The following is a 26,872-nucleotide window of genomic DNA, read 5'->3' as shown; positions in this document are numbered from 1 at the left end:
GCTATAAATCTATCAGTAAAGGTTTCACTTTTGTATTGATCTCAATGCAACTCCTTCCATGCAAACCAGATAGCTGCTGTTTGCATACAGTACACATCCTCCCTCCACATTCCCAACATATGAAAATGAGAGCCTATTGAACACACAAATGTCTTAACTAGGGATGTCAGATAATGGCTTTTTGCCGACATCCGATATTCCGATATTGTCCAACTCTTTAATTACCGATACCGATATCAACCGATATATACAGTCGTGGAATTAACACATTATTATGCCTAATTTGGACAACCAGGTATGGTGAAGATAAGGTACTTTTAAAAAAATTTTATAAAATGAAATAAGATAAATGAATTAAAAACATTTTCTTGAATAAAAAAAAAAAAGGAAAACAATATAAAAACAGTTACATTGAAACTAGTAATTAATGAAAATTAGTCAAATTAACTGTTAAAGGTTAGTACTATTAGTGGACCAGCAGCACGCACAATCATGTGTGCTTACGGACTGTATCCCTTGCAGACTGTATTGATATATATTGATATATAATGTAGGAACCAGAATATTAATAACAGAAAGAAACAACCCTTTTGTGTGAATGAATGTGAATGAGTGTAAATGGGGGAGGAAGGTTTTTTGGGTTGGTGCACTAATTGTAAGTGTATCTTGTGTTTTTTATGTTGATTTAATAAAATATAAAAAATAAAATAAAAATAAAAACCGATACCGATAATAAAAAAACCGATACCGATAATTTCCGATATTACATTTTAACGCATTTATCGGCCGATATTATCGGACATCTCTAGTCTTAACTATCCTTACCTCCCTCACATTGACACACTGACAGATGCCTGCTTGCCTTCAGGCCAGAAGACAATAACTGGAGTTCACATTAAAAATAATATAGCTGTGCCGTTCGTGGTATATTGTGGAATTTCATCACATAGCTTCCCAAACAATAATGTTTACACGGCATGTGGGCCACTAATAAATAGATTTCTTACAGCTGTGGGCTATGTGCATGTCCGGGCATGACCAAACACTCCCATCTTCCATTGTGATTGACACACACCATCCAGTGTGTTCACCGTTGGAGCCACAATCAGCTCCATTTGGCCCCTGGAAGGTGTGAAAAGGCACACTTGTACCCCCCCCTCGTCTTTTGTAGCAGCCGGGATTGAATTAACAGACAGAGGCAAGTCACAGAAGGTGTGAGCCCAGCTGATTATTCACACAGTCAGTGACTCAGCCACAAACCCCGCCTCCTTTTACACATGCTGGCCCCGGACTATACAGCCCTCACCCTGCATGCTGCTCCCTCAGTCTACTTGAGCACGGCGTGCAGTGCACTGCACCACAGGACTACTCTTATCCATTGCACTTTGTTTTTACTGAAGAGCGACACAAACACAGAGTGGCATCATGGGGAGCGGCATGTCATGCGTCCCCCAACACAACCTCACCTTCTCCAGTAAAAGTTTCATCCGCAGAAACAGGTAAGAACCATCACCCAGGTGTACTATGTTCCTTATGGTGTCAGCTCCACACACGCCCATTGTTAGTTTTTACCTCTGCAGGCTGGAAAAATATTGGTATTTGTCAGTCATTGAGAAGTAGGGGTTGTAAAATATTCAGGATCACATGGTAACTAACACGAGAATAAGTTCCCCAAGTCGTCTGGCTGTGGGTGTCAATGATCCGGTTACCATTTGCTTCCTCCTCGCATCTCTGTGAAGATGATCTGTCAGCTGTCAATGATTCCAGTGACCTGGCATAAAAAAAACATAATCAGAAGATGACCCCGTTTTTATTTGATTTATTTAGTGAATATATGTGATTTATGTTAAGTTATCCACTTGTCGTGATCTGAGCGACATTAATGCTTTATCTCTGGCATTGGGTTATGTGCCTGGACATGCTCTTGATCGCCACATCTGACTCCCATTAGAGCACTGCAGTCTCCTGGCCGGCACCGTGCGCGATGATTCAGGATCTGGTTCTGACTCAAACTTGACAAGCAGCTCTTAATGCGGTTCTTAATTATAAACACAAAGGAAAGCGAGCCAACCGCAACCGCGCAAGCACATAGTGCGCCTCAACACCTTCCAAGTTGGATCAATGGCTAAAGTATGCACAGTAAATCCTCTGCTTGCTGTGTCTTTGGCGGTTAAATACCACAGCAGTGACTAGGAGAGGATGTTAGGTGTGTAAACGCAGCGCCTGCTCAGTAGCTTATACGCATTCTTCTTTTGTAGTGCAACACAGATCATTATCATACTTGTCTCTGTGTTGAAACTGAACCAAAGTGTAGCAGAAAAAGCGTCACTGGCCTTAAATGATTGCCGCTGTATGGCCACGACTTCCTGATTAGACGGATTCCCACAATGTAGACAAAGACCCACGTTGTTGGACAGACACACACATGCATACACACACGATTATGTGCAGATAAGCAGATCAACTCCAAAGTGCTTGGGTGCTTATCAGCGCAATAAGGGTGCTTTCTCATGCAGACCTGACACTGATGGTTATGCAAAGAAAGAGGATCATTCAATTCTGAGTTGTATGCATATCAGCAACATAGCAGCCAATTGTTTGGATTATTTCACCGTCTGGCATTGATGGAATGCAGACAAAGGAAGGCCCTAATTGAGAGTACCGAATTGTCTTATTTTGTGGGCATTCAATCGATCGCATTTGGATTGTTCAGTTTGTCTTACAAGACGTTTTGCGTCTCATCCAAGCAGACTTCATCAATTCATGCTCACAGACTTAGATTGGTCAGTTTTAATCTACATCTTTGCAAAGCATGTCCAAACGCAAACTGTGGACTGATTGGATTATTCACAGATCAAAAATCTAGTCTATGTCTGATCAATCTAAGTTTGAGCATGAACTGATGAAGTCTGCTTGGATTAGAGGCAAAACAACTTCTCAGACAAACTGAACAGTCCAGCTGCGATCGATCGAATGCCCTGAGAATACAATGGTCTGGATGAATAATAAAAATCCATACAAATATTTATGTCATTGTCTGTTCATTGCTTGGCGTTTGAAACAGTAACAGAGTGTCAGTCGGAACTTAGCTGTGTCTTTTTTGGGCGACAGAGGACGCCCATAAACAGGAAATTATTCTCCAAACTCCACATGGGAAGTCAGATAAACATTGGGAAAAAAAATAGCTAACAACAAGTTTGTCTGTCTTGAGCAGCAGTCGCCTGTTTCGCAAGATGAACCCCCAAGAGGGTCAGGAGAAGTCCAACAGCATCATCAATATACTCTGCACTGTCACCCCCAGGAAGGTAATGCCTGCATAGCAAACAATGATTGTTTTAATTGCTGTATGTGTATGAGTTACACGTGTGATGTTAAGCTAACAATGCTGACTTTAACTTTGCAGGCAATGTCCCCCAAAGACCTAGAGACCATCGACAACATAAAGTGGAACCCTCCATTCCCGTACGACCCGGCCAGCGGCTGGAAGAAGAGCAGCATCAATGTGAAGAACTACGGACGACTGATTCATAGTGCTAAAGTTCGTTTCCGCTTCTTGCACTGCCAGGTGAGCGGATGCCTATTTAATAGCCTTGTTATGAAATATTGAGAACACTTTACAATCATAAATCATCCGATTTACTCAGTGCTTGATAAGGGTTTTGAAGACAGATCAAACCTGCAATGAGACATCCACCGGAAAGTATCAAAACCAACAAAAGCAGGTGTAGCCTCACGGGAAGTTGCACTGTGCACATAAAAACTGACTTGGTGGTTAGTTGTGAATAATCCAATCGTCCGCAGCTTGTGTTTGGACATGCTTTGCAGAGACGTAATTGTGAAACAGCTCTGGGAGAAAACCCCAGGGTAGAAAGAGTTTCTCTGATCCCAGCAACTGATAGAGGACACGCTGTGGAAAAAAATATTTGTCAGAGCTGTGACACAACTAAAAGATAGATTGAAAGGAGTGGCGCTTTGGGAGAAAAGAACAAAATGTATGATACCAAAATTAATGGCACAGGAAGGAAAGGTGTTACATAAGTATTGGCTAATAAAAGAAAACATATCAAATATAAAGAAAAGTGAGGATTGAAAACATGGCCATCAACCAAAATGTCTTTGCAGGGGGCTCGGGTACGACTTAGCAATTCCATAAATTATTGACTATTTATCTAATGATTGTAAAGTTTAGAGGATATCTGTATGACATGTCTGCTAGTCTTCCAAAGCATTTTGACCACAACCCATAAAGTGCACCACAAATATCCCAATGGAATGTCCTTATTTGTATATATTTAGTAATCTTTTGTTTAATGAGGGCAGCAGACTGAAAAATCAGAGGATAATTTTCACTACCAAAATGATATAATATATATATATATTTTTTTTTAAATAAAACAACAGCCCGCATGTCAGTTTTGTGTTTGTCAATGTTTCAACTTTTTCTTATTACATTACAGTCGTTTGCTCTTTTACTCCTCTGTTTTTTTCAGAATAATATTTTTAGAAGAAAAATATATATATCTGCGGGCTGCCTATGGCCCTCGGGCCGCTCTTTGGGCACCCTTGATCTGATCCATATGGAACCTCGATTTTCGTTCGTAATCTAATAACATAATTGTATCTCTTATTGAAGACGGCGATGAATGTCGAGGGAGAAGGGGCATTATGAGCCCCACGGACGCAACCTTCGTACTTTACAATGAGTTCTTTCTTCAATTCAATAGCATTTATGACCTTCTTCATCAAAGTGCTGGCACTCGCAACTTAATGTGGTCCCATGGTGGCTTATTATATTTTTTTGTCTATGCCCTTGATTCTGCGAAAATATATAAGTGCAAATGGACTCATTTGTTATGTGCAATGTTTGGCTGTAAAATAATCAACATGATAAACGAAAATTGGGCGGAAATATTTGTGCAAAACTGAATTATCTGAAAAGTGTATGAAACCCTGAGGTACCACTGTTTACATATTCTGTAATTAACATTGTGAGTTTGTGAAGCCCTTTGAGACACTCGTGATTAAGGGCTATATAAATACATTTTGATTGATTCATTGATTGATTACGGTGTGACAATGTAAACAGCTCCTGCTTTGGATCTTGCGTACCTTATAGATAATGTAGGAAATATTATATTAATGTATGTAAAGTCTAATTTAATTGCTGTAGATATGATATGTCATCTGCATTGCAAGAGTAGAATTTTTCAGCTATCAGTATTTATACACGCCTAAATATAGCGACAACGTTAAGCGTGTCTTGTGTTATCTCTGCAGGATATACACGATTGTTACCTGGATCTCTTCCAGACACACCTTCACTTTGTGTCAAACAACACTCCAGGACTCACATACCAGGTGAGATGTTTTTCTTTTAGCACAAGAAGTGTTGTATTACTTCCTTCAAGTCAACGGCTGAATCAACACATCAGGATTTTCACCAGGTTTTACGTTCCCTGGCATTGGGGCTTGGAGTTATGCCGTCATACTTTTTGACATTGGTATCCTGTCAACCGGCGGTGTGTTGGTAAACATTAACTATGATTACGTTTCTTCACCTGTCTCCCGCAGCATGAACAGCCATTAATCATCAGTTTGTCTGCTGAAGGCTAAGCGCCTGTCTAAAGTTAGTCACAATATACATGACAGCATTTACAAGGTAAACAGTGAGACATCATCGGCAAACTTGGCTAGTTGGAGCTCAGCCTTTAGGCAGTTTCAAATATCTATACATTAATGTGTCAATTAAAACACAAGATAAACGTATTAGTGTAGTGAGTCTTAGTCTGCGTTGTGTAGTTTTTTAAATAAAAGACACTTCACCATGCCGTCGTTTCACCATTGTTGGAAACACAAAACACACACACACACACACACAGGTCTCAGCTTTCTGGCGGACTGATTTCTGCTCCTTCCAACTCAAAAGTACAAAGCAAGAGGAAGTAAACAAACGTTCATTCATATAAAAATAATAATAAATTAAATTACATAAACAAAAACGTTTTATCAGAAAAAAAAATAATGCACAAATCCACATACCTGTGTTGGAAACACAAAACACACACACAGGTCTGAGCTTTCTGGCGGACTGATTTCTGCTCCTGCGTGGTGTAAATACCATGCGTAAATGCAACTACCGTATTTTTCGGACAATAAGTCGCAGTTTTTTTCATAGTTTGGCCGGGGGTGCGACTTATACTCAGGAGCGACTTATGTGTGAAATGATTAACACATTACCGTAAAATATCATATAATATTATTTAGCTCATTCACGTAAGAGACTAGATGTATAAGATTTCATGGGATTTAGCGATTAGGAGTGACAGATTGTTTGGTAAACGTATAGCATGTTCTATATGTTATAGTTATTTGAATGACTCTTACCATAATATGTAACGTTAACATACCAGGCACGTTCTCAGTTGGTTATTTATGCGTCATATAACGTACACTTATTCAGCCTGTTGTTCACTATGCTTTATTTATTTTAAATTGCCTTTCAAATGTCAATTCTTGATGTTGGGTTTTATCAAATAAATTTCCCCAAAAAATGCGACTTATACTCCAGTACAACTTATATATGTTTTTTTCCTTCTTTATTATGCATTTTCAGCCGGTGCGACTTATACTCCGGAGCGACTTATACTCCGAAAAATACGGTAGTCAAACAATTCACACAGTCGATGCTCTACTTCTTAGTTAGCAGAACTGTGCAGAAAAATAACTTAAAACAACACATCACTTGTCCCCACAACATTATTGTCTTAACTTTTCAAGTATTTAAGAACATTTAGGAAGAATATTTACAACAGAAAGTGAAGAAACACGAAGCAGTGAAGAACTATTACCTTCCAACTCAAAAGTCCGAAGCAAGAGGAAGTAAACAAATGAAAAAAACAGCGAGTGTACAAACACATATACACATTCTGTACATATACAAGTACATATGCATACTTACACTCATGCACATAATCACGCTTCATCAAACATATATTAACGTTGTTGCCCTAGGGTAAACTGGGTATAACACATGGCACACTGACAAAGCTTAACCTATTGTTACTATAACAATCTACAAGGTTAATGTAGGTTGCTTCTCTTTCTCCCCCTCCATTTTTCTGCATTCTTTCGTATCTCAAGGTATCATTATGTATATGTATTGTTGCATTTGAACAACTGTATTGTTGATAATAAAGGTAAAGTATTGATAGTGTTCTTTATCAATAGCGCTATTTCTATTGGTATTTGTATTGATCCATTTGTAGTGTAATAATGCTCATTGTCATTTCTGTATTATTTTTTATTTTTCGCTAACTGCTTATTTGCTATTACTTTTACCATCATATTTGTACATGTCGTATTTGCTGATGTTGCTCTATTGTTGTTGTTGTTGTTTGCTGTTGTTGTTTTGGTCTCTCTGTCTAATCCCCCTCTTGTCCCCACAATTTCCCCCTCTGTCTTTTTTTTTTCTCTTTCTATCCCCTCCTGCTCGGGCCCGGCTGCACTAAATGATAATATAAATACATTAAATAAAGTCAAATACAAATAGATAACAAGAGAAGTATCCTACACTTCTCTTTTGTAAAGTAAATCTGAACAGTCGACATGGGCATCTACGGTACATCAACTATATGATTTGCCTGAGAGGCTGGACAGGACAAAAAAAAAAAGAAAAAGAAAAAAAAAAACAGAAAAAAACAGCAAAGACACATCCAGTTCTTCAAAAATAAAAGCGATACTTCAAAATAAAATGTAACACCCTGTCTAGTTCATAATAAAGTAATAATATCACACTATTACATTAGCAGGGAATTAAATTAGTATTGTAGTGGTACACATTACTGATGTGCGTGCAGTAATCGCCTGGGAAGTCCACAATATTGTCTGCATTTCCTGCCAAATCAGTTGGGATAGGTTCCAGCTTCTCATGACCCTGAACAGGATGAGCATAGAACACGAATGACTAGATGTGTTTGCTGTTTTGTGTACAGGGAACTCTTCCACTGAAGGAACTGACCATCTGCAACCTGCAACAGAATTGTAACCACAGCCAACCGCTGGAATACGCCTTTCAAGTTAATGGTGAGTATGGCATTTTGGCAGTGATGGGCAAGCTACTTGGAAAATGTAGTAAGCTAAGCTACAAGTTACTTTCGATTAAATGTAGCTAAGCTACAGAGAGGAAGCTATCCACAGAGAATTGTAGCAAACTAGACTACAAGCTACATGGCAAAAGTACCGGTAGCTTTCTACATCAAAGCTACATTCAACAACATTTCTATATATGGGCCCATATGTATAATACCAATGTTAATGTAACTGAGACTGTACAAATCGACCAAAACGGTCCATTACTATTAACTACCTGTCATTTAGCTGAGGACACCACACCTCACTATGTATTTATTTACTTTTCCTTTTCTTTTGCCCACCCCTATAATATAATCCATTTTCTCTACCTACAGTAAAAAACAGCATCTATCTATATCTTTACCAAAAACAACAACAATGATTTGTATGTTGTTTGGGAATAGTTTTCTCTAAACACATACATTTGTCTAAATATGGTTAAGGACACATGTCATCTTCAGCTCTAAACGAAAAATCTAATCTGCGGGAGAGAATCCCTCTGCCATTTTCAAGTATGTTTCTTGTTTTTGAGTGGTCAGCTTGAAGCGTCCCTCTGTCTCTGACTCTTTTGTCGTCATGTGACATGAGTGCGTGACTGATTTTGCTTCCTGGTTTCGATGACCCGCTTTATCTTGCCTCTGATTAGCCAGTGTTTAGCCAATAGTGACTCATCATACAATTACCTACCAATTATCATGGATTTTCTCCGTATGTATGGATGTTCTCATTCATCCAGGTCATTGTATTTTCTCATTTTTTTGGATTCGCAGTCCAATTTCTCTGCTTGTAGCTTTGATGTAAACTACCTCGCTACATGGGTCTAAAAGTAGCTAAGGTACAGGAAAAGCTACTCGTTAAAAAAGTAGCTAAGCTGCCACTAACTTACTGGAAAATGTAACTAAGCTACATAGCTTACGGTAACTACATTACTCCCCATCACTGCATGTTGTTTATGAAACCTGTTCAGTGACTTGTGTTTATAAGCTTTATTGCTCAGCATTAATTTTAATCATTCATTTCTGCAACCACTTCAATCAAGTAATATTGTGTGTATTATATTAGACTACAGTCGAACCCTTGTTTATCGCGGCCAATTGGTTCCAGGCCTCACCGTAGCAACATTCACACTCACATACTAGCAGAGGTGGGACCAAGTCATTGTTTTGCAAGTCACAAGTAAGTCTCAAGTCTTTGCCCTCAAGTCCGAGTCAAGTCCCGAGTCAAGACAGGCAAGCCCCGAGTCAAGTCCAAAGTCAAGACTGGAAAGTCTCAAGTCAAGTCCTAAGTCCTGCATTTTGAGTTTCGAGTCCTTTCAAGTCCTTTTAACCACAGACTAATATATTAACACAGATTGTGTATGCTTTTCAAACGCTGTATTTATTTATTAAAACAAGTGCATTTTAAATTGCAGGAAAGAAAATTGTGCTGACATTGCACTTTATAATAGCACTATTAACCAGTCATTTTAAACATTAACTCATTCCTTTACAGAACAAACACATTGAAAAATAAAGTGCAAATGTACTTATTTGTACAAAAGTGTTAACATTGAAAAAACATGACATATACGTGAACATAACAAAAAAGTTGTACTTTTTATATGGCAGGGCCCTATGCTGCATTGCATTTGCAAAAGACCAAATTAGCCAAGAGTCTGTCAGTCATTTGTGCATGATGGGGGTGTAGTATGATGCCACCATGGCTGAAAACTCGCTCCACTGGAGCACTGGAGGCAGGCACTGCCAAGACTCTCATGGCCACTCGGAACAGTGAAGGAAGAGTCTTCATGTTCATTGCCCAGAACAAAAGGGGGAGATAGTTTTTTTGGGTTGGTGCACTACTTGTAAGTGTATCTTGTGTTTTTTATGTTGATTTAATTAAAAAAAGAAAAAATATATATATATATTTCTTGTGCGGCCCGATACCAATCGATCCATGGACCAGTACCGGGCCGCGGCCCGGTGGTTGGGGACCACTGAGGTAAACAACCAACAGTATGTCAGAAAGCTAGCTAAAACGGTACACATATTCATAATATAGTATACATTTTAACTGACCTTTATTTTACTATTTTTGTCTTTTTTTAGGTGGCTAAAATACGCGGTGCTGCTGACCGCCGTCTAACGTTACGTGTGATATATTGACTAACGTAACCCTGCTTAAAAAATCACTGAACAAAAAGTATGAATAAGGTAGTGAACTGCAACAGATTCCCGTGTTTGCAATAACGTTATAATGTTAGCAGTGAGTTTACAGCCTCACTGATTTAACTACACAGCAAATAAAAGTCACGTTACTTAGCCAATAAACGTTATCTTACATTCAAAACTTACCGTTCTTTGTGCAACTTCAAATGCCGGACGAAGTTGGAAGTTGTTGCCTCTCCATCAGTCATTTTCGAACCGCATGTGTTGCATACTGCAAACCGTTTTGTGTTGACCACCTCGTAATTTTTATACCCAAACGAAAATATTTTAGGTATCATTTTTTGTTCACTGGCGTGTGGTTTGGACATGTCTTCTTCGTTGGTTGTCCTGCAATTTGATTGGATGAATGCTGTGTGATGAAAACAAAGTAGATCTAATTTGATTGGCTGTTGTACTGAGACGACACACGCAACGCTGATAGACAAGTACACAATGAAAAATACGGAGCGCTCCCGAATAACTTTTTCATCTTTGGGTTTTGGGGAAAGTAGCAAGTCATGTCAAGTCATGTCAATTCAAAAGGCTCAAGTCCAAGTGAAGTCACAAGTCATTGATGTTAAAGTCTAAGTCGAGTTGCAAGTCTTTTTACATTTTGTCAAGTCGAGTCTAAAGTCATCAAATTCATGACTCGAGTCTGACTCGAGTCCAAGTCATGTGACTCGAGTCCACACCTCTGCATACTAGATCTAATTTTGTGTTGCCAATCAGCCTATTGAAGTAGGATTTAATATGAATAAATCCAATATTTTCATAGTTGAGAGCATAAAAAATGTTTTTTGTTTTTTTTAACATATCTAAAGCCTTCTAAACATGAAATAACACCCAAGACTATAAAAATGGGACCCATTACCTCCCTGCTTGACACTCAGCATCAAGGGTTGGAATTGGGGGTTAAATCACCAAAAATTATTCCCGGGCGCGGCCACTGCTGCTGCTCACTGCTCCCCTCACCTTCCAGGGGGTGATAAAGGGTGATGGGTCAAATGCAGAGAATAATTTCACCACACCTCGTGTGTGTGTGACAATCATTGGTACTTTAACTTTTTAACATAGTCACCTTTGCACTCGTACTGTATTAGGGCTGTGAATCTTTGGGTGTCCCACGATTCGATTCAATATCGATTCTTGGGGTCACGATTCGATTCAAAGTCGATTTTGTTTTTCAATTCAACGCGATTCTCGATTCAAAAACAATTTTTTTCCCGATTCAAAAGGATTCTCTATTCATTCAATACATAGGATTTCAGCAGGATCTACCCCAGTCTGCTGACATGCGAGCAGAGTAGTAGATTTTTCTAAAAAGCTTTTATAATTGTAAAGGACAATGTTTTATCAACTGATTGCAATAATGTAAATTTGTTTTAACTATTAAATGAACCAAAAATATGACTTATTTGATCTTTGTGAAAATATTGGACACAGTGTGTTGTCAAGCTTATGAGATGCGATGCAAGTGTAAGCCACTGTGACACTATTGTTCTTTTTTTTAATTTTTATAAATGTCTAATGATGTCAATGAGGGATTTTTAATCACTGCTATGTTGAAATTGTAACTAATATTGATATTGATAATATTCATTTTTGTTTCACTACTTTTGGTTTGTTCTGTGTCGTGTTTGTGTCTCCTCTCAATTGCTCTGTTTATTGCAGTTCTGAGTGTTGCTGGGTCGGGTTTGGTTTTGGAATTGGATTGCATTGTTATGGTATTGCTGTGTATTGTTTTGTTGGATTGATTAATTAAAAACAAACAAACAAACAAAAACATTAAAAAAATAAAAAAATAATTTAAAAAAATTAAAATAAAAATCGATTTTTTAAAAATGAGAATTGATTCTGAATCGCACAACGTGAGAATCGCGATTCGAATTCAAATCGATTTTTTCCCCACTCCCCGATACTGTAGATTACAGTACTCACCGGTAGCCCTGTCACCCGGCCACTAGAGTACAGCCATCCATCCATCCATCCCATCCATCCATTTCCTACCGCTTATACCTGGAAATGCATTGTCACATCCTGGGTAATTCCTTTAAGTGCTACCCCGGGTAGTTGTGATTACTTACTGAGGTAAGTAAGTGAAATAAATTTAGCATTAGCCAGTAGTTGCAACTTGTTGCTTGTGTCTGCCTTTCGGGTTAAGGTGCGGTGAAAACAATTAGTGCCATTAATCTTCATTCAATTGTGATATTGCAATAATTTCTTAAAATAATCACATGCACTAACGCTTTAACTTTGACAGCCCTAATATTTATTTAAAAAAATATGCAATGTAATAAAGATGCAAAACATCGCAATATGAGGTTGATTGATAATTTAAAATGCAGTTGATTGTCTTGAAGCAATCTAGGCAAAAAATGTACTTATTTGGCTGCAAACAGCAGACATGATGTTGATTCAGTCTCAAACTAGTTTGCAGTCTAAAGAAGAACAACATACCATATTACAATGCGCACTACAACACTAGCAATACAACAGGGGTTCAGAACAATTCAATAAATTAATAATTATCCCTTTGTCAAATGCCCCTCTCTGCTTAAATTGAGGTCTTACTAAAAAGGGTGTCTTGTTTCGATTTAAAAACCATCCACCGGTTACTATTTTCAAGCTGCAGCATTTCCAATGTTGTCACATTCCGGTGATTCAAAAGATGCCGTGACCCTCCTCACCTCCACTCAACCCTAAGACTAACTAGAGTTGCCCCCCTTTTTAACCTTGGTCGGGGTGAGGGTGTACGGGGGCAAAGCAGGGCTCACTTAGACAACAGGTGCAGTTCACAGAGGCCAGCTGTCGCATAGAAAACCCTGACTACCGCTCTCAGCCTTGTCAGTGCGGCTAATCTACAACCATGCATTCCACAAACCACTCAGGTTAACTCCTGTCGCTAATTCCACTTCACTTTACAAACACAACAATTTTAAGCCACATTGAAATAAAGCCATAACACAACAACTCCCGTTGTCACTTAATGTTGTGTTGTGGTCTAAAGTTGTTGTATTGAGCGTATAATTTGAAAAAAATTAAAATATTTTCGTTGCATCACAAATAAAATGTGGACAATTCTGAACTGATGGAAAAATGTACAAAAATCAATTACTCATTGATGTTAAATTAAGTAATATAGACGGTTCTAAAATGCAGATATAGTGCAGACGCAGACTAAGGGAGAAGACGACCACAAGTCATGCTATAGCTTGAAAGTGAAGTAGTGAAATAAGAAAATAATAAATGTTTTGTCAAACTGAAACCCCGTTACAGACAAGTAACCAGCTAAGAAGAGGAAATGAGCAATTAGATGAATAAGTCAGGACAGAGAACAATATTTACACTGTGCGACAACGCTGTCAGCCATAGATATGAATGAGTAGATAATTGACACAACACTTTTTGGAGTGTATGGGTTTTTTGTTTATGGCAACTGGTGGCAAAGTATCTGGGCATAAAGTGGTTTTAGAAGGCACAGAAATTAAAACAAGGATGCCTGCTAGCCAAGTAGGGACATACATTTATTTAAATTTACATATATATATATATATATACATACACACACACACACACACATAGATGTACCGTACATATACAGTACAGGCTAAAAGTTTGTACACACCTTCTCATTCAATGCATTTTCTTTATTTTCATGACTATTTACATTGTAGATTGTCACTGAAGGCATCAAAACTATGAATGAAACATGTGGAGTTGTGTGCTTAACAAAAAAGGAGAAATAACTGAAAACAAGTTTAATATTCTAGTTTCTTCAAAATAGCCACCCTTTACTCTGACTACTTTTTTGCACACTCTTGGCATCCCCTGATGAGCAGGGAAACCTGCGAAACAGGCTTGTAGGGATGATATAGCCTCTGTGTTTTTTCCTGACCTAACGCACAGGGCCAACACAGATAGACAAACAACATTCACACTCACATTCACACACTAGGGCCGATTTAGTGTTGCCAATCAACCTATCCCCAGGTGCATGAGATTATATATATATATACTGTGTATATATATATACTGTGTATATATATATATATATATATATATATATACTCTGTATTTATATATATATATATATATATATTGTATATATACTGTGTATTTATATATATATTGTATAAATATATATATGCATGATCACATCCAAAAAACAGAAATAATGACACACTACTTTATACATCAGCAGCCAAAGAAGGAGCCTTTTATACATATTGATAATTAAATATAAAACATTTCTGATATACAATAATACACACTATCTTAAAATAGGCTATACAATATAATAATATGCATACTAATGAATTAAAATGCATACATAATGGATTTATAATTGAATCGTAGCGCCTGAATCGTAATCCAATTATGAGGTGCCCAAAGATTCCCACCTGTTGTTGTGTTTTTGGCGTTCACATTTGTAGTGGCTTTTGCAATAGTTTTGTGGCGTAAAATTGTTGTGTTGCGGCATTTGCATTGCTTGTGTACCTTCTTGGATACAGTCAGGGCCGCCCTAATACACAGGCTTACCTGGAATGAAGCCCAGGGGGGCTCCACCCAATCAGGGGCCCACCGATTTTTACGGCGGAATGCAGTGATTGGTGTTTATAGCTCTCAACCACAGTGAGCTCTGCTTCGTGTAGCAATCGTGTACTCTCTCTCGGTTGCATTGTTTTTTTCTATACTGCCACAAGTGAGGCGAGAAACAAGGTTGCCAGTGTGAGAGGCGAGCATGCCGATTACTGTGCTAAAAGCCTATGCAAGCAATCCCCCAGATTGCCTGCACTATTCTTGAAGTTGACTGGTCTTTGTTACACTCGCACAGACGTGCAGGCATCCGTCGCAAAGGAGATGTATTCATAAACAAAATTATTTTTAATAAGTTTGTTTAATGTGGCCCTGGCTACAGTATAGTGTAGTGGCCCTTTCATGCAGTGGGGTTGTATCCCGGCAATACATGCAAATGAGAAAAACGTGGCACCCGGAAACTCCAACCTCGGTTGGTAGAGCGGCCGTGCCAGCAACTTGAGGGTTCCAGGTTCGATCCCCGCTTTCGCCATTCTAGTCACTGCCGTTGGGTCCTTGGGCAAGACACTTTACCCACCTGCTCCCAGTGCCACCCACACTGGTTTAAATGTAACTTAGATATTGGGTTTCACTATGTAAAGCACTTTGAGTCACTAGAGAAAAGCGCTATATAAATATAATTCACTTCACTTCACTGATGGTAGAAACAGAAAATATTATCAAAAGTAAAATCAATGTAATTTGAAAATATAGTACAATTTAATTGTGAGTCACAAACAGAGTGGATTATGAGGGACGTAACGTGGGCTGGCAATACTTGGACTCAGCCGTGGGAATACTTCCTGGTCGGGTCATCAGGGGCCAAAGGGGGCTGAAGTAGAAAGATCCCGAAAACCTCCAATGACCTCGGTGTGTCCAACATCAAGAGCTGTATCAACATTCCTTATCCTAGACTATCAAATGTGAGAAGTGCGAGTTATCCATGTTGATGTTTGTATCGCTGAAACTACTTTGACAATATTGACAGATTATTATCCACATTTTTTTTTGTTACATCCGTCTCCTATTCCCGGAACACAAGCTTGTTATTCTACAGTCTCGTATTTCTATTTGACGTTCCCATTCCTTACCAAGGAACTTTATTTACTCAGTGGGAGGCATCGTGACGATACACACACACACACACACACACACACACACACACACACACACACACACACACACACACACACACACACACACACACACACACACACACACACACACACACACACACACACACACACACACACACACACGTGGAGGAAGTGTGAATCAAGTGAGAGATATGACGGCCACAGACGTTTCCTGCACTTAAAAACATGAATCAGCGGTGCGGGTAAAGAGAGTGAGAGAACCCTTCCTAGAGTTTACAGGGCTGTGAACTTTACATAATGATATTCAAAATTACCTTCAACAACGGTTGAAGCTCGATGAATGTTTAACCCTTCAGGGGACAAAGGCTGGCCATAATTTTTGTTCCCTTTCCATAACACCTACTCAGTGGCCTAGTGGTTAGAGCAGTGGTTCTTAACCTGGGTTCGATCGAACCCTAGTGGTTTGATTGGCAACACTAAATTGGCCCTAGTGTGTGAATGTGAGTGTGAATGTTGTCTGTCTATCTGTGTTGGCCCTGTGATGAGGTGGCGACTTGTCCAGGGTGTACCCCGCCTTCTGCCCGATTGTAGCTGAGATAGGCTCCAGCGCTCCCCGCGACCCCGAAGGGATTAAGCGGTAGAAAAAATGGATGGATGGACATATTTCCAGGTTCTCGTTCCATGTCCGAAAAGGAGTCGGAAGAAGCAGAGGTTATTTAATCATAACCCTTTTCCATTTGAGAGCTTTTTTTTTTTTTAAACATTTGTTTGCTTATTTACTCCCTTTGCTCAATTTATAGTGCAAACACATTAAATGAATAAATAATCAAAAATAGTTGTTTATAAATTGTAATTCACATAATGAGATGAATAAGATTAAGACACATTTTTAATAAGGATCAATATGTTTGTCAGGTGCGATGAGGTGGCGACTTGTCCAGGGTGTACCCCGCCTTCCGCCCGATTGTAGCTGAGATAGGCTCCAGCGCCCCCCGCGACCCCAAAGGGAATAAGCGGTAGAAAATGGATGGATGGATGGATGTTTGTCAGGATTCTTCTTCCTTGTACTTTTGAGTTTTTTTTATTTAAATTGGACTGTTATGGTACAAAGTTTGACTTATTTGCTTAATCTATTAAATCAATAATACCTAATTAATAGTTTAACTCTACATACAATATCCATTTCTCTGTTGTCAATTGTTGATGACTGATGATAACAACCAAACCTACCCCCCCCCAACACACACACACACCCCGAATTGTAAATAATGTATATAATTCAATGTATACACCCTGGTGATTATCTTGTGTGATGACTGTATTATGATGATAGTATATATCTGCATCATGAATCAATTTAAGTGGACCCCGACTTAAACAAGTTGAAAAACTTATTCGGGTGTTACCATTTAGTGATCAATTGTACGGAATATGTACTTCACTGTGCAACCTACTAATAAAAGTCTCAATCAATCAATTCTGATATACTGAAAGTTTCAAGCGTTGTTCGTGCTTACAATGTTGAATCCATTTTTCCCTAAGGTTGAATGGCCTTTAAAAGGGTCAAAATAAAAACATGTACCGGTATATGATATTTTTGTTTAGGACTGCTGTTTAATGAGAAAGGTTAACATAAAAAAAATGAATCAAAAATGTTTTGAAGCCTCTTTTAAATCCTAAGAGTATTATGTACTGTATACCTTTAAAGATACTAAAAATTAAAATAGAATGTCCTCAGAGGGTTAATAAGTTTTACAGTCAAGCAAAACAAGAAATCTGCTGTGTATCTCTGGTATGTGTACATCTGATAGATAGAGGGGAAAGTCCTGTTCATTCCTTCTGGGCTCGCAGTCTGTGGGAGGACAAGAATGACTATGATTTTAAATTCTGGGAAACTGTCAGACATGTGGTCTAGATAGAACGCGTGCTAACAGTTATGGCATTTATGTCACAACACAACTAAAGACTTGGAGAAAGAAACCCTTCGGTGATTCATCGCTATGTGGAAAACTGAACCCCTTGCGGGACCACCTTGATGACAACTTTTGTGACCTTTGCTCCCCACAGGTGTCAGCCTGAACCCCATCATCGTCTATTGTGCCAATCAACAAGAACTGGACCAATGGTTTGGTCTTCTTAAAGAAAACATTGAAGCCAACGGCGGCACGGCCTTTGCACCGGAAAACTTCACCAGAGTGAAAGTAAGTTCTTCCAAACTCCAAAATCACTCTAGAATTTCACTCAGTTGAACATTAAACTGAGCAAATGGTTCATTGAGCGTAGGGATGCAACAATAATTGCTATTAATGATAACCGCGGTAAAGAAACTCCCGACGGTTAGTATTACCGTTTTGAATTAAAATGATTAAAAACATGTGATTGACAACCGCACTTTGACATACTCACCGACCGACTAGAGCTAGCTTAAATGCTAATATGTATGAAAAAAACGTCAACATATATTCCCATGACAAAACTCAAATCTAAATTTATATAAACACATTGCTGACTGAGCAACTTAATCATTCTATCGTGAACATTGAACCTTAGAACTGAGTGATTGATCGATACTCAGAGGAATTTGAGACTGAGGTGTCTATAACAGGAAGTAAACGCACGGGACGTCACATAATCCGGAAGTGAAGCAAATTTAACACTTGCTTTGCCTTTATCAGTAAAAAAATGTTTTTTTAAATGTTACATTGAAAAGATAAACATTATTAAACATAAAATAGAAATAATATGGCTCTTAAGAAGCCAGAACAATATTCAATGCTTCTTCTGCCAAGAATGTATTGTTTAGTCTTTTAGTTTTTTCTAAATAAAACTTTGAGCACATTCAATAATATCGTGATAACAATGAAAAACGTCATTTTGGTCACAATAACCGTGACATACAATTTTCATATCATTACATCCCTAACTGAGCATGATCGGTAATATTATCGGACGGTGAGGCTGGGGCATCAGTTCAATTATAACTTTTTTTACGCTGCAATAACTGAAATCTCAGCAAGAATAAATAGCTAAAACCCTTGTTTTATATTTGAAAAATATATGTACTAAAATATGAGACATACAATAAAAATAACCTGCCAACGGAACAATAATATTTGACTTGCCAAAATGCTATTTTACTTCCACATTGATACATTCGATTTTTGTCAATATTACCTAAAATAATCCAAATTATCTAACATATTGTAGCTTACTATTTAAAATATTATTAATTCATTCATGTATTTATTTGACAGGGACAGTACAATTAAACATTGCTACCCATAGGTAACCCATGTCAAAGTACATAAGACTTATAGCCATAGGCTAATTTGCAAACCTTGTCAGTACAATGGTCAAAAATAAGGATTTAAAAACCAACGTCATTAAAGATATTTAATATTGCTCAGATGTCTGTTTATGCAGTGTACAGGTCACTGATCGTGTAGTGATTCACGCAACACTGGCTGACGCTTCACACACTCATATACCGATGAGTCGTCTATAAGTGTTCTGTGATTGACTGGTGATCAGTCCAGGAAGTAGTCTAGCTGGGATAGACTCCAGCTTTCCCGTGATCCTGAACAGGATAAGAATTATATAAATTAAGAAATGGATGGACTTCAATTGGCTGCTAACTAACAAATCAACTAAAACAACAACTCCTGAATTTGTGAGATGGATTAACCATGGGGGGAAAAAAAATCCCATGTTACATGTACTGAGGAAACAGGATGTGTGTGAATGTGCGTGTGTACTATGCAGTGAGTCAAGAAGGTCACTCCTGGCTCTCCCTGAGGGCTGAATATAAGGGAGTGGTCTTGACCGCATCATAACGGTTATCTAACACCAAAGCACTCACAACTAAGCAGTTTTGTCAGGTGTGCAACTGGCTGATCAAACCCTTAGAAAAATAACTGAATTTTGGGCGGCGGCTGACACTCGGGGTCATGTTTACTCTTCTGTGTTTAGCTTTCCCCTCAATCCAATGTGTATCTTCTCGTTTTAGTTAAACCAGCAGAAGAGCCCTGCGGGCAGAGAGGAGCTGCGGAGCTCCATCAACAGAGAGCCTATCTATGAGTGGGAGGGGTCGCAGCGGGACAGCCTGGGCCCCATCACCTACGTCACCAAAGTTCGCCTGCAGCACTTGCCCTGTCAGGTACAGTAAAAACACAACATGCAATACTTTCCTTTTGGCCTCACTGGGGATAACACAATCATGTAAGAAACTGTGCGTGACTTCAGGCTTTTCAGGTTGTTGATGAAAATATTAGATGAGTCACACGGTGTTTAAATTGTGAAACACAGACATTATTGTACATCCACAAAATGTAGGGAGTGCAAAGGGTGGGGTTTTATTGCCTCTCCTGCACATACACTACCGGGCAAAAGATCTAGAACACCTCATTCAGAGAAATAATTCAGTACGTCCTAACATTTCACTGATACTTCAGATGAACCTACTAGAATGTAATGGATGTTGTCTACATAATGTGCCTGCAGCTTTATGTCTTAAATGGTAAATGCCATAATTTGTAAACTTCCTAAATTAAAGTTTAGAGAGGCCCTATTATGCAAAACAGACTTTTCTTACTTTTTGCTACCTGCTGTTGTGTATTTGGGATCTGCAACTGTCCCGAAAATTTGAAATCAAACTGTGGAGGCACTGCGGGGAAATTAATAAAATAATTTGACATGTTAACTTAATGTGTATTATATTTATGCATGAGAACTGTGAGGTGTGTGTGTTAAAATCATGGTTGTTTTTACAAATGAAGACAGATGTGAACAAGAGCAGGTATTGTCTATGTGTTATGATGTAAATGAGGTGTGGTTGTATTGTATAATAAGTATGTGTCAATGAAAGGGCATTTTATGACTTTTCTTAATATGATTACATGCTATAGTATAATTTTATTGTAATAATTTTATTGCATGATTTTTGTATCTCTTTAATTTATGTAGCCAGGGACAGCAGATGGAGATTAGCTATTTAGGTATGTGAAGTGAAGTGAATTATATTTATATAGCGCTTTTCTCTAGTGACTCAAAGCGCTTTACAAAGTGAAACCCAATATCTAAGTTACATTTAAACCAGTGTGGGTGGCACTGGGAGCAGATGGGTAAAGTGTCTTGCCCAAGGACACAACGGCAGTGACTAGAATGGCGGAAGCGGCGATCGAACCTGCAACCCTCAAGTTGCTGGCACGGCCCCTCTACCAACCGAGCTATATCGCCCCAATAAGCTATAATCTGGTGCAGAACATATCTGTCTTTGAGTTTAATGTTTCTGTGCATTGTCCCTTCAAATAAAGACTAAACTAAACTATTATGCAAAGATGTTTGGTATTTGTCCCGTTGATGACATTTTTCCCCATTTGTGTTGTCATATATTGTAGAGATTTACCCATAGTCCTTCTTCTTCTGCCTAGTGACAAGACATATACTTTCACTAGTATGAAAAAATCTGAGCCATTCTGATGATGTAGTTCAGGTCTATTTAAATCCGGTCCCCCTAGCTCATTTCAAAACTTGGGATAAAACATTTTTGCAGCAAATTCTTAAAAACACTACAGTGCTTCTGTTGTATAGAAGAACATGGACTTCTGTAAACACATTGACAGATCCTTGGATGGACATTTTAACTTTGAGAGTAAACACGGGGTCCAAACTTGTGGTTTACAGAACTGAGGCGTTCTTCAAGGCACCCCTTTAAGTCCTCTCCCTTTTTGGCAGTTACAATTTTTTTTCGTAATGTGACTAAGGTGTTGCTGTAGCTTGTTTACTCCAGATGCAGTCATTAGTCATTTGTTCCACTTCTTTAGTTATACTAGTACTGTTCCTCAAGGTTCCATTTAAGGTGCTCTCTTTTTCATCATTGAAAAATTCAACTGGTGGCCCGCAATTTGTGAGAAACTCACATTTTTGCAGAAGATACTTAAAAACACTTAAAAGCTGTCATAGCATTAGTCATTTGTTCCACTTCTTTAGTTATACTAGTACTGTTCCTCAAGGTTCCATTTAGGTGCTCTCTTTTTCATCATTGAAAAATTCAACTGGTGGCCCGCAATTTGTGAGAAACTCACATTTTTGCAGAAGATACTTAAAAACACTTAAAAGCTGTCATAGAAATTATATTTGACAAGCTTTTTTGCAGAAGGCCCATAAAAATATCAGAACGCTCTGGTGACTGACAGACTAAATAGGCCAACATCAAATGTCTACTGTAGAGGAATATACAAAATAAGACTAACAGTGATCCTCCGTCCTTAGCTTTCTGGAACTTTGGCCCCCGAAACAGTTTAGTTGAATATTGCCAATCTACGTTGATGTATCAGCAGTAGTTTTCCTGGTAATCAGCGAGACGCCAACGTTTTCCCTATAAAAACAAACAAAGTTACAAACACACCGATTCAGATGGTGGCGAACAACAATCAACCAATCATGCCCTAACCTGCAGGGATATTTGTGATGAACTGACTGTGTGAGAATGAGCGGCAGCCCCACTGAAGTGTGTGAGATTTAGGGTGTGGGAAGCAACTAAAGTCATCTCACAGCTGGAATGTCAGCTGTCTCTCTAGACACACCCTAGAAGAGTGTGAGGAAATATAAACTACACTTGATCTTTAAATGCCCAAACTGGTTTGACTGGCATTTTTTGCACCAGGAATTAGACTGCACCACACTGCATTTGTGTCAAATAATTAAAAATGGTGTTGAATCAGGTTTAGTCTCTATCTTGCTTTTATCATTATAGGGTTAGTATTTGATGCTATTAAACGTTTGCTACTTCAAAGCTGCAGAAAAATGAAGTTATTTACATAGGTCAAGAAAGTTCCACAGAGAGAACAGAACATTTCTACAAGGGACTGATCCTCCTTAAATTCAGCATGATGTTTGAAAAAAAACAAAAAACACTTGATGGCATGATAATAAACTTTTGGAATGTAAACTGGACTTTCAAAGGAAACAAAACTCCCCTTAAAAGGAGAATAAGTGCAGACGTTGTTATTCAATCAGGGCCAATAAGTGTGGAACTCTACACAAACCCTTGTGTGTCCACAGGAACAAAACGATAGACTGCTGGTGATGTACACGTCAACAATGATCATCCTATCCGAGGAAGCAAACGGCCTCTTCTACAAGGTTTGAAACGCTTCATAATCATCCTCTGAGCTGCATGCATATTTTGTGTTTTTAATGCAGCTTAAATCATCTTTATCAGGGCAAACTTCCGCTCAACATGATCACAGTGACAACACCCTGCCAAGATGTCAAGCCCAACACTTTTATGATTGAAGGTTAGCGCAAAACAAACAGACAAGCTTGAATGGCTCTTAAGGAGTATACTGTACACTGGAATGCATAATTTACCCGAAGTGGACACGAGCAGGAATGTGCTAACGTCACAAAGTGCAAGCCTCCATGAATGAGCTGGTTTGATCCCCACTGAATGACAATCTGACAGTGGCACATTCCACGCAGCGCCTGGACCGAATGACGAGCTTTGTGTGTCCTCTCTAGGCAAGCTCATCAACCCCATAGTGGTGTCCTGTCTGGATCGGAGCGAGTTCTGCGACTGGATCCAGCATTTCAAAGCTGCTGACGTTCCGGTTCTCAGCCCCCCGCCCCCAGTCTATGACATCATCTACACACCAACGCACAGGGAGGTGAGTGATACCCTCTTTTTTTTTTTTACAGGTTTAAAATAATCACCTTGTTCACGTCTGCTGATGAGCAAAGCATGCTATGTTTCTGTCCTCACCTGGTTTATCCGCCTCTAAGTCAGAAGTGACAAACATTTTAGCTCTATTCCCACCTGGGCCGGACTGGTAAAATCATGGCATACTAACTTAAAAATACAACTATGACAACTTCACATTGTTTTCTTTCTTTTACTTTGGCCCAAAACAGAACAAGCACATTTTGAAAATGTACATATTAAAGTAAAGTTAAAGTACCACTGATAGTCACACTGACACTAGCTGTGGTGAAATTGCCCTCTGCATTTGACCATCCCCTTGTTCCACCCCCTGGGAGATGAGGGGACCAGTGAGCAGCAGCGGTGGCCGCGCTCGGGAATCATTTTGGTGATTTAACCCCCAATTACAATCCTTGATGCTGACGGCCAAGCAGGCAGGTAAAGGGTCACATTTTTATAGTCTTTGGTATGATTCAGTCTACCCCAGGGCAGCTGTGGCTATGAAAGTAGCTTACCACCACCAGGTGTGAATGAATGATGGCTTCTCACTTCTCTGTGAAGCGCTTTGAGTGTCTAGAAAAGCGCTATATAAATCTAAGTCATTATTATTATTATTATGACTCGGCCGGGGTTTGAACTCACGATCTACCGATCTCAGGGCGGACACTCTAACCACAAGGACAATCCTCTTGACAAAACACTTCACCATGAAGACCACATTGAACTTAGACTTAATCTCAGTCTATCTACAAAGCAATTAAACTTTTAAGTCCAAAAATACATAATATAATCCAAAATACAAAATAAATAATACATTAAAACTCTTCTAGGTTCAAACCCCGGCGAGTCATACCAAAGACTATAAAAATGGGACCCATTGCCTCCCTGCTTGGCACTCAGCATCAAGGGTTGGAATTGGTGGTTAAATCACCAAAATGATTCCCGAGCGCAGCCACCGCTGCTGCTCACTGCTCCCCTCACCTCCCAGGGGGTGAACATGGGGATGCAGTGTTTCCCACAGGACAGGCATTTATTTGTGGTGGTTTGGTCGGGGGGCGGGGGGTGACGGCGGCAGCAGCGATGACCAAGAAGAACGCGGAGTTGGAATATAAGTACAACACTTTATGTACATATTTAGCTCATTAAAATTACCGACAGGAAGGCGAGAAACACTTTATTTCAACAGACTCTGGCGCCGTACCTGTCGTCAAAACTCCAAAGACCGACTGCACAGTTGCGCTAACAAAATAAGAGTCTCAGAAAGCTGGCGTGCACAAGCTAGCAAGCTACGGAGTTTGCCGACAATGTATTTCTTGTAAAGTGTATACAAAGGAGTACAGAAGCTGGACAAATAAGATGCCAAAAACCAACCACTTTCATGTGGTATTGGACAGAAAGGAGGACTTTTTTTCTCCTCCATTCGAAAATGCGGACGTTATCAGCACCACTGTCTGATTCCTATCAATGCAAGTCATCACAATCAGGTAATACACCAACTTATATTCTTGTCTTCATGAAAGAAAGGAATCTATATGTGTTAAACATGCTTGTATTATTTTTAAACACCTTTAACTTGTTAACAATATTAACTATATGTGTTAAACATGCTTATATTGTCATTAAACACCTTTAACTTGTTAACAATATTAACTATATGTATTAAACATACTTGTATTATCATTAAACACCTTTAATTTATTAACAATATGTGTTAAACATGCTTGTATTATCTTTAAACACCTTTAACTTGTTAACAATATTAACTATATGTATTAAACATACTTGTATTATCATTAAACACCTTTAATTTATTAACAATATTAACTATATGTGTTAAACATGCTTGCATTATCATTAAACACCTTTAACTTGTTAACAAAAACATATATTTCATAAATAAGTAAATATAAATTATATATATGAATGAGGTAGATCCCCACGACTTGATCAATTGAAAAGTAGCTCGCCTGCAGAAAAAGTGTGAGCACCGCTGAGTTTCACCCATCTGAACAGGTCAGCCACCTGTTTAAAGCCCGATCACAATTGAAATCTTGAAATGAAGGGCCTTTAATGGCCAAAACATTAACCTGGACAACATTTTAACAGCTGGTTGGCTCAGATTTTATTCTTTTCATTGCATTCACATGCTGCAGTGGACAGTGGACATTTTAGCTTCATTATTAATGCAGTATCTGAAGCACCGTCTCCACGTGTGTTTATTGACAACAGGGTTATAACCTGGACACGTTAGCTCGTCGGTATGGTAACACGTGACGTGACAACAGCGGCGGTGTTAATGAAGCAGCGTCAGGCTGCTCACCGTGAGTGAAACGCTCGGTGAAATCGCGGATTAACGTTAAATATATGACGAGCCGCGAGCGATGCAGCTATAACTTATCTACCTACAACCTATATTACCGTCGTATTTTGATCCGGTCGGTCCCTTCTTTTACTCCGCCGTCTTCTTCTTCTTCTTCTTCTGGCCCACCAGGTGAATTAAGTGCTATTGGCGGAGTTACAATGCATAGTAGGCTACCGCCACCTACTGCACCGGAGTTGTAACTACAAGGTACATTCACAGACAGAGTCCCATTGCTTTTATGAGCGGTCGAGCGAGTCAAAAGCCGAAAAATCCATTTGTGGCAGACGTAATTCTTTCGTGGCGGGCCGCCACAAATAAATGAATGTGTGGGAAACACTGGGATGGGTCAAATGTCGAGGATAATTTCACCACACCTAGTGTGTGTGTGACTATCGTTGGGACTTTAACTTTAACATGAGAGTAGTGGTGTGTGGGGGCTGTGATCTTCGTGGCAGCAAACAGTGGAGAGTTTTTATTAAAAATTGTAATAAATGCACACATGTTAAAATTACAATTTCAATGTTCATTCTTACAATAAATGAATAAAGGTTATGGCAATCGGAAAAAATATTTTCCTTAAATACGCATCGAGGTTATGAAGTGTGTTTTATCTGATGACTCGATTACTAAACTAATCAACAGATGCAGCTCTTATTTATATGATATTTTTTGCCAACAAGAACTTGTAGGGTTCAGGCAATTATTTTTAGTGTACACTATCGAGTCAGTTTGGCCTCAGGCTAACAGTCGTTGCAGCTAATGTTTTTTTCTTTTGTTACAAAGCATTTCACGTTGGAAAGACTTAATTTTCCTGAGCAAATAT

At 38.9% G+C, this 26,872-nt stretch overlaps 1 protein-coding gene and 1 long non-coding RNA gene across 2 annotated transcripts in view; one reads left to right on the top strand and one right to left on the bottom strand.

Moving 5' to 3' along the window:
* Positions 1–1,347: 1,347 nt before the first annotated feature.
* plekhn1 (pleckstrin homology domain containing, family N member 1) overlaps positions 1,348–26,872 on the top strand; it is a 37,966-nt gene continuing 12,441 nt past the window's right edge. Inside the window, exons 1-10 of the mRNA XM_061977043.1 lie at positions 1,348–1,499; positions 3,215–3,305; positions 3,404–3,565; positions 5,278–5,358; positions 7,992–8,082; positions 18,056–18,189; positions 19,995–20,144; positions 23,051–23,131; positions 23,211–23,286; positions 23,510–23,655. Coding sequence (XP_061833027.1) covers positions 1,426–1,499; positions 3,215–3,305; positions 3,404–3,565; positions 5,278–5,358; positions 7,992–8,082; positions 18,056–18,189; positions 19,995–20,144; positions 23,051–23,131; positions 23,211–23,286; positions 23,510–23,655 — 1,086 coding nt within the window. The 5' untranslated portion in view covers positions 1,348–1,425. The remainder of the gene's footprint in view (positions 1,500–3,214; positions 3,306–3,403; positions 3,566–5,277; positions 5,359–7,991; positions 8,083–18,055; positions 18,190–19,994; positions 20,145–23,050; positions 23,132–23,210; positions 23,287–23,509; positions 23,656–26,872) is intronic.
* The window catches only part of LOC133617236 (uncharacterized), a 34,432-nt gene continuing 8,916 nt past the window's right edge, over positions 1,357–26,872 (bottom strand). The window contains exons 2-3 of the long non-coding RNA XR_009816961.1: positions 1,657–1,771; positions 1,357–1,581 (exon numbers count right to left, since the gene is read on the bottom strand). This is a non-coding gene — a long non-coding RNA (uncharacterized lncRNA). The remainder of the gene's footprint in view (positions 1,582–1,656; positions 1,772–26,872) is intronic.

The sequence above is a fragment of the Nerophis lumbriciformis genome, linkage group LG01 (genome assembly GCF_033978685.3).
Source record: "Nerophis lumbriciformis linkage group LG01, RoL_Nlum_v2.1, whole genome shotgun sequence".
Classification (NCBI taxonomy): Eukaryota; Metazoa; Chordata; class Actinopteri; order Syngnathiformes; family Syngnathidae; genus Nerophis; species Nerophis lumbriciformis.
Note: the sequence above shows the minus strand (reverse complement) of the source record. Positions and strands in the feature narration are given on the sequence as shown.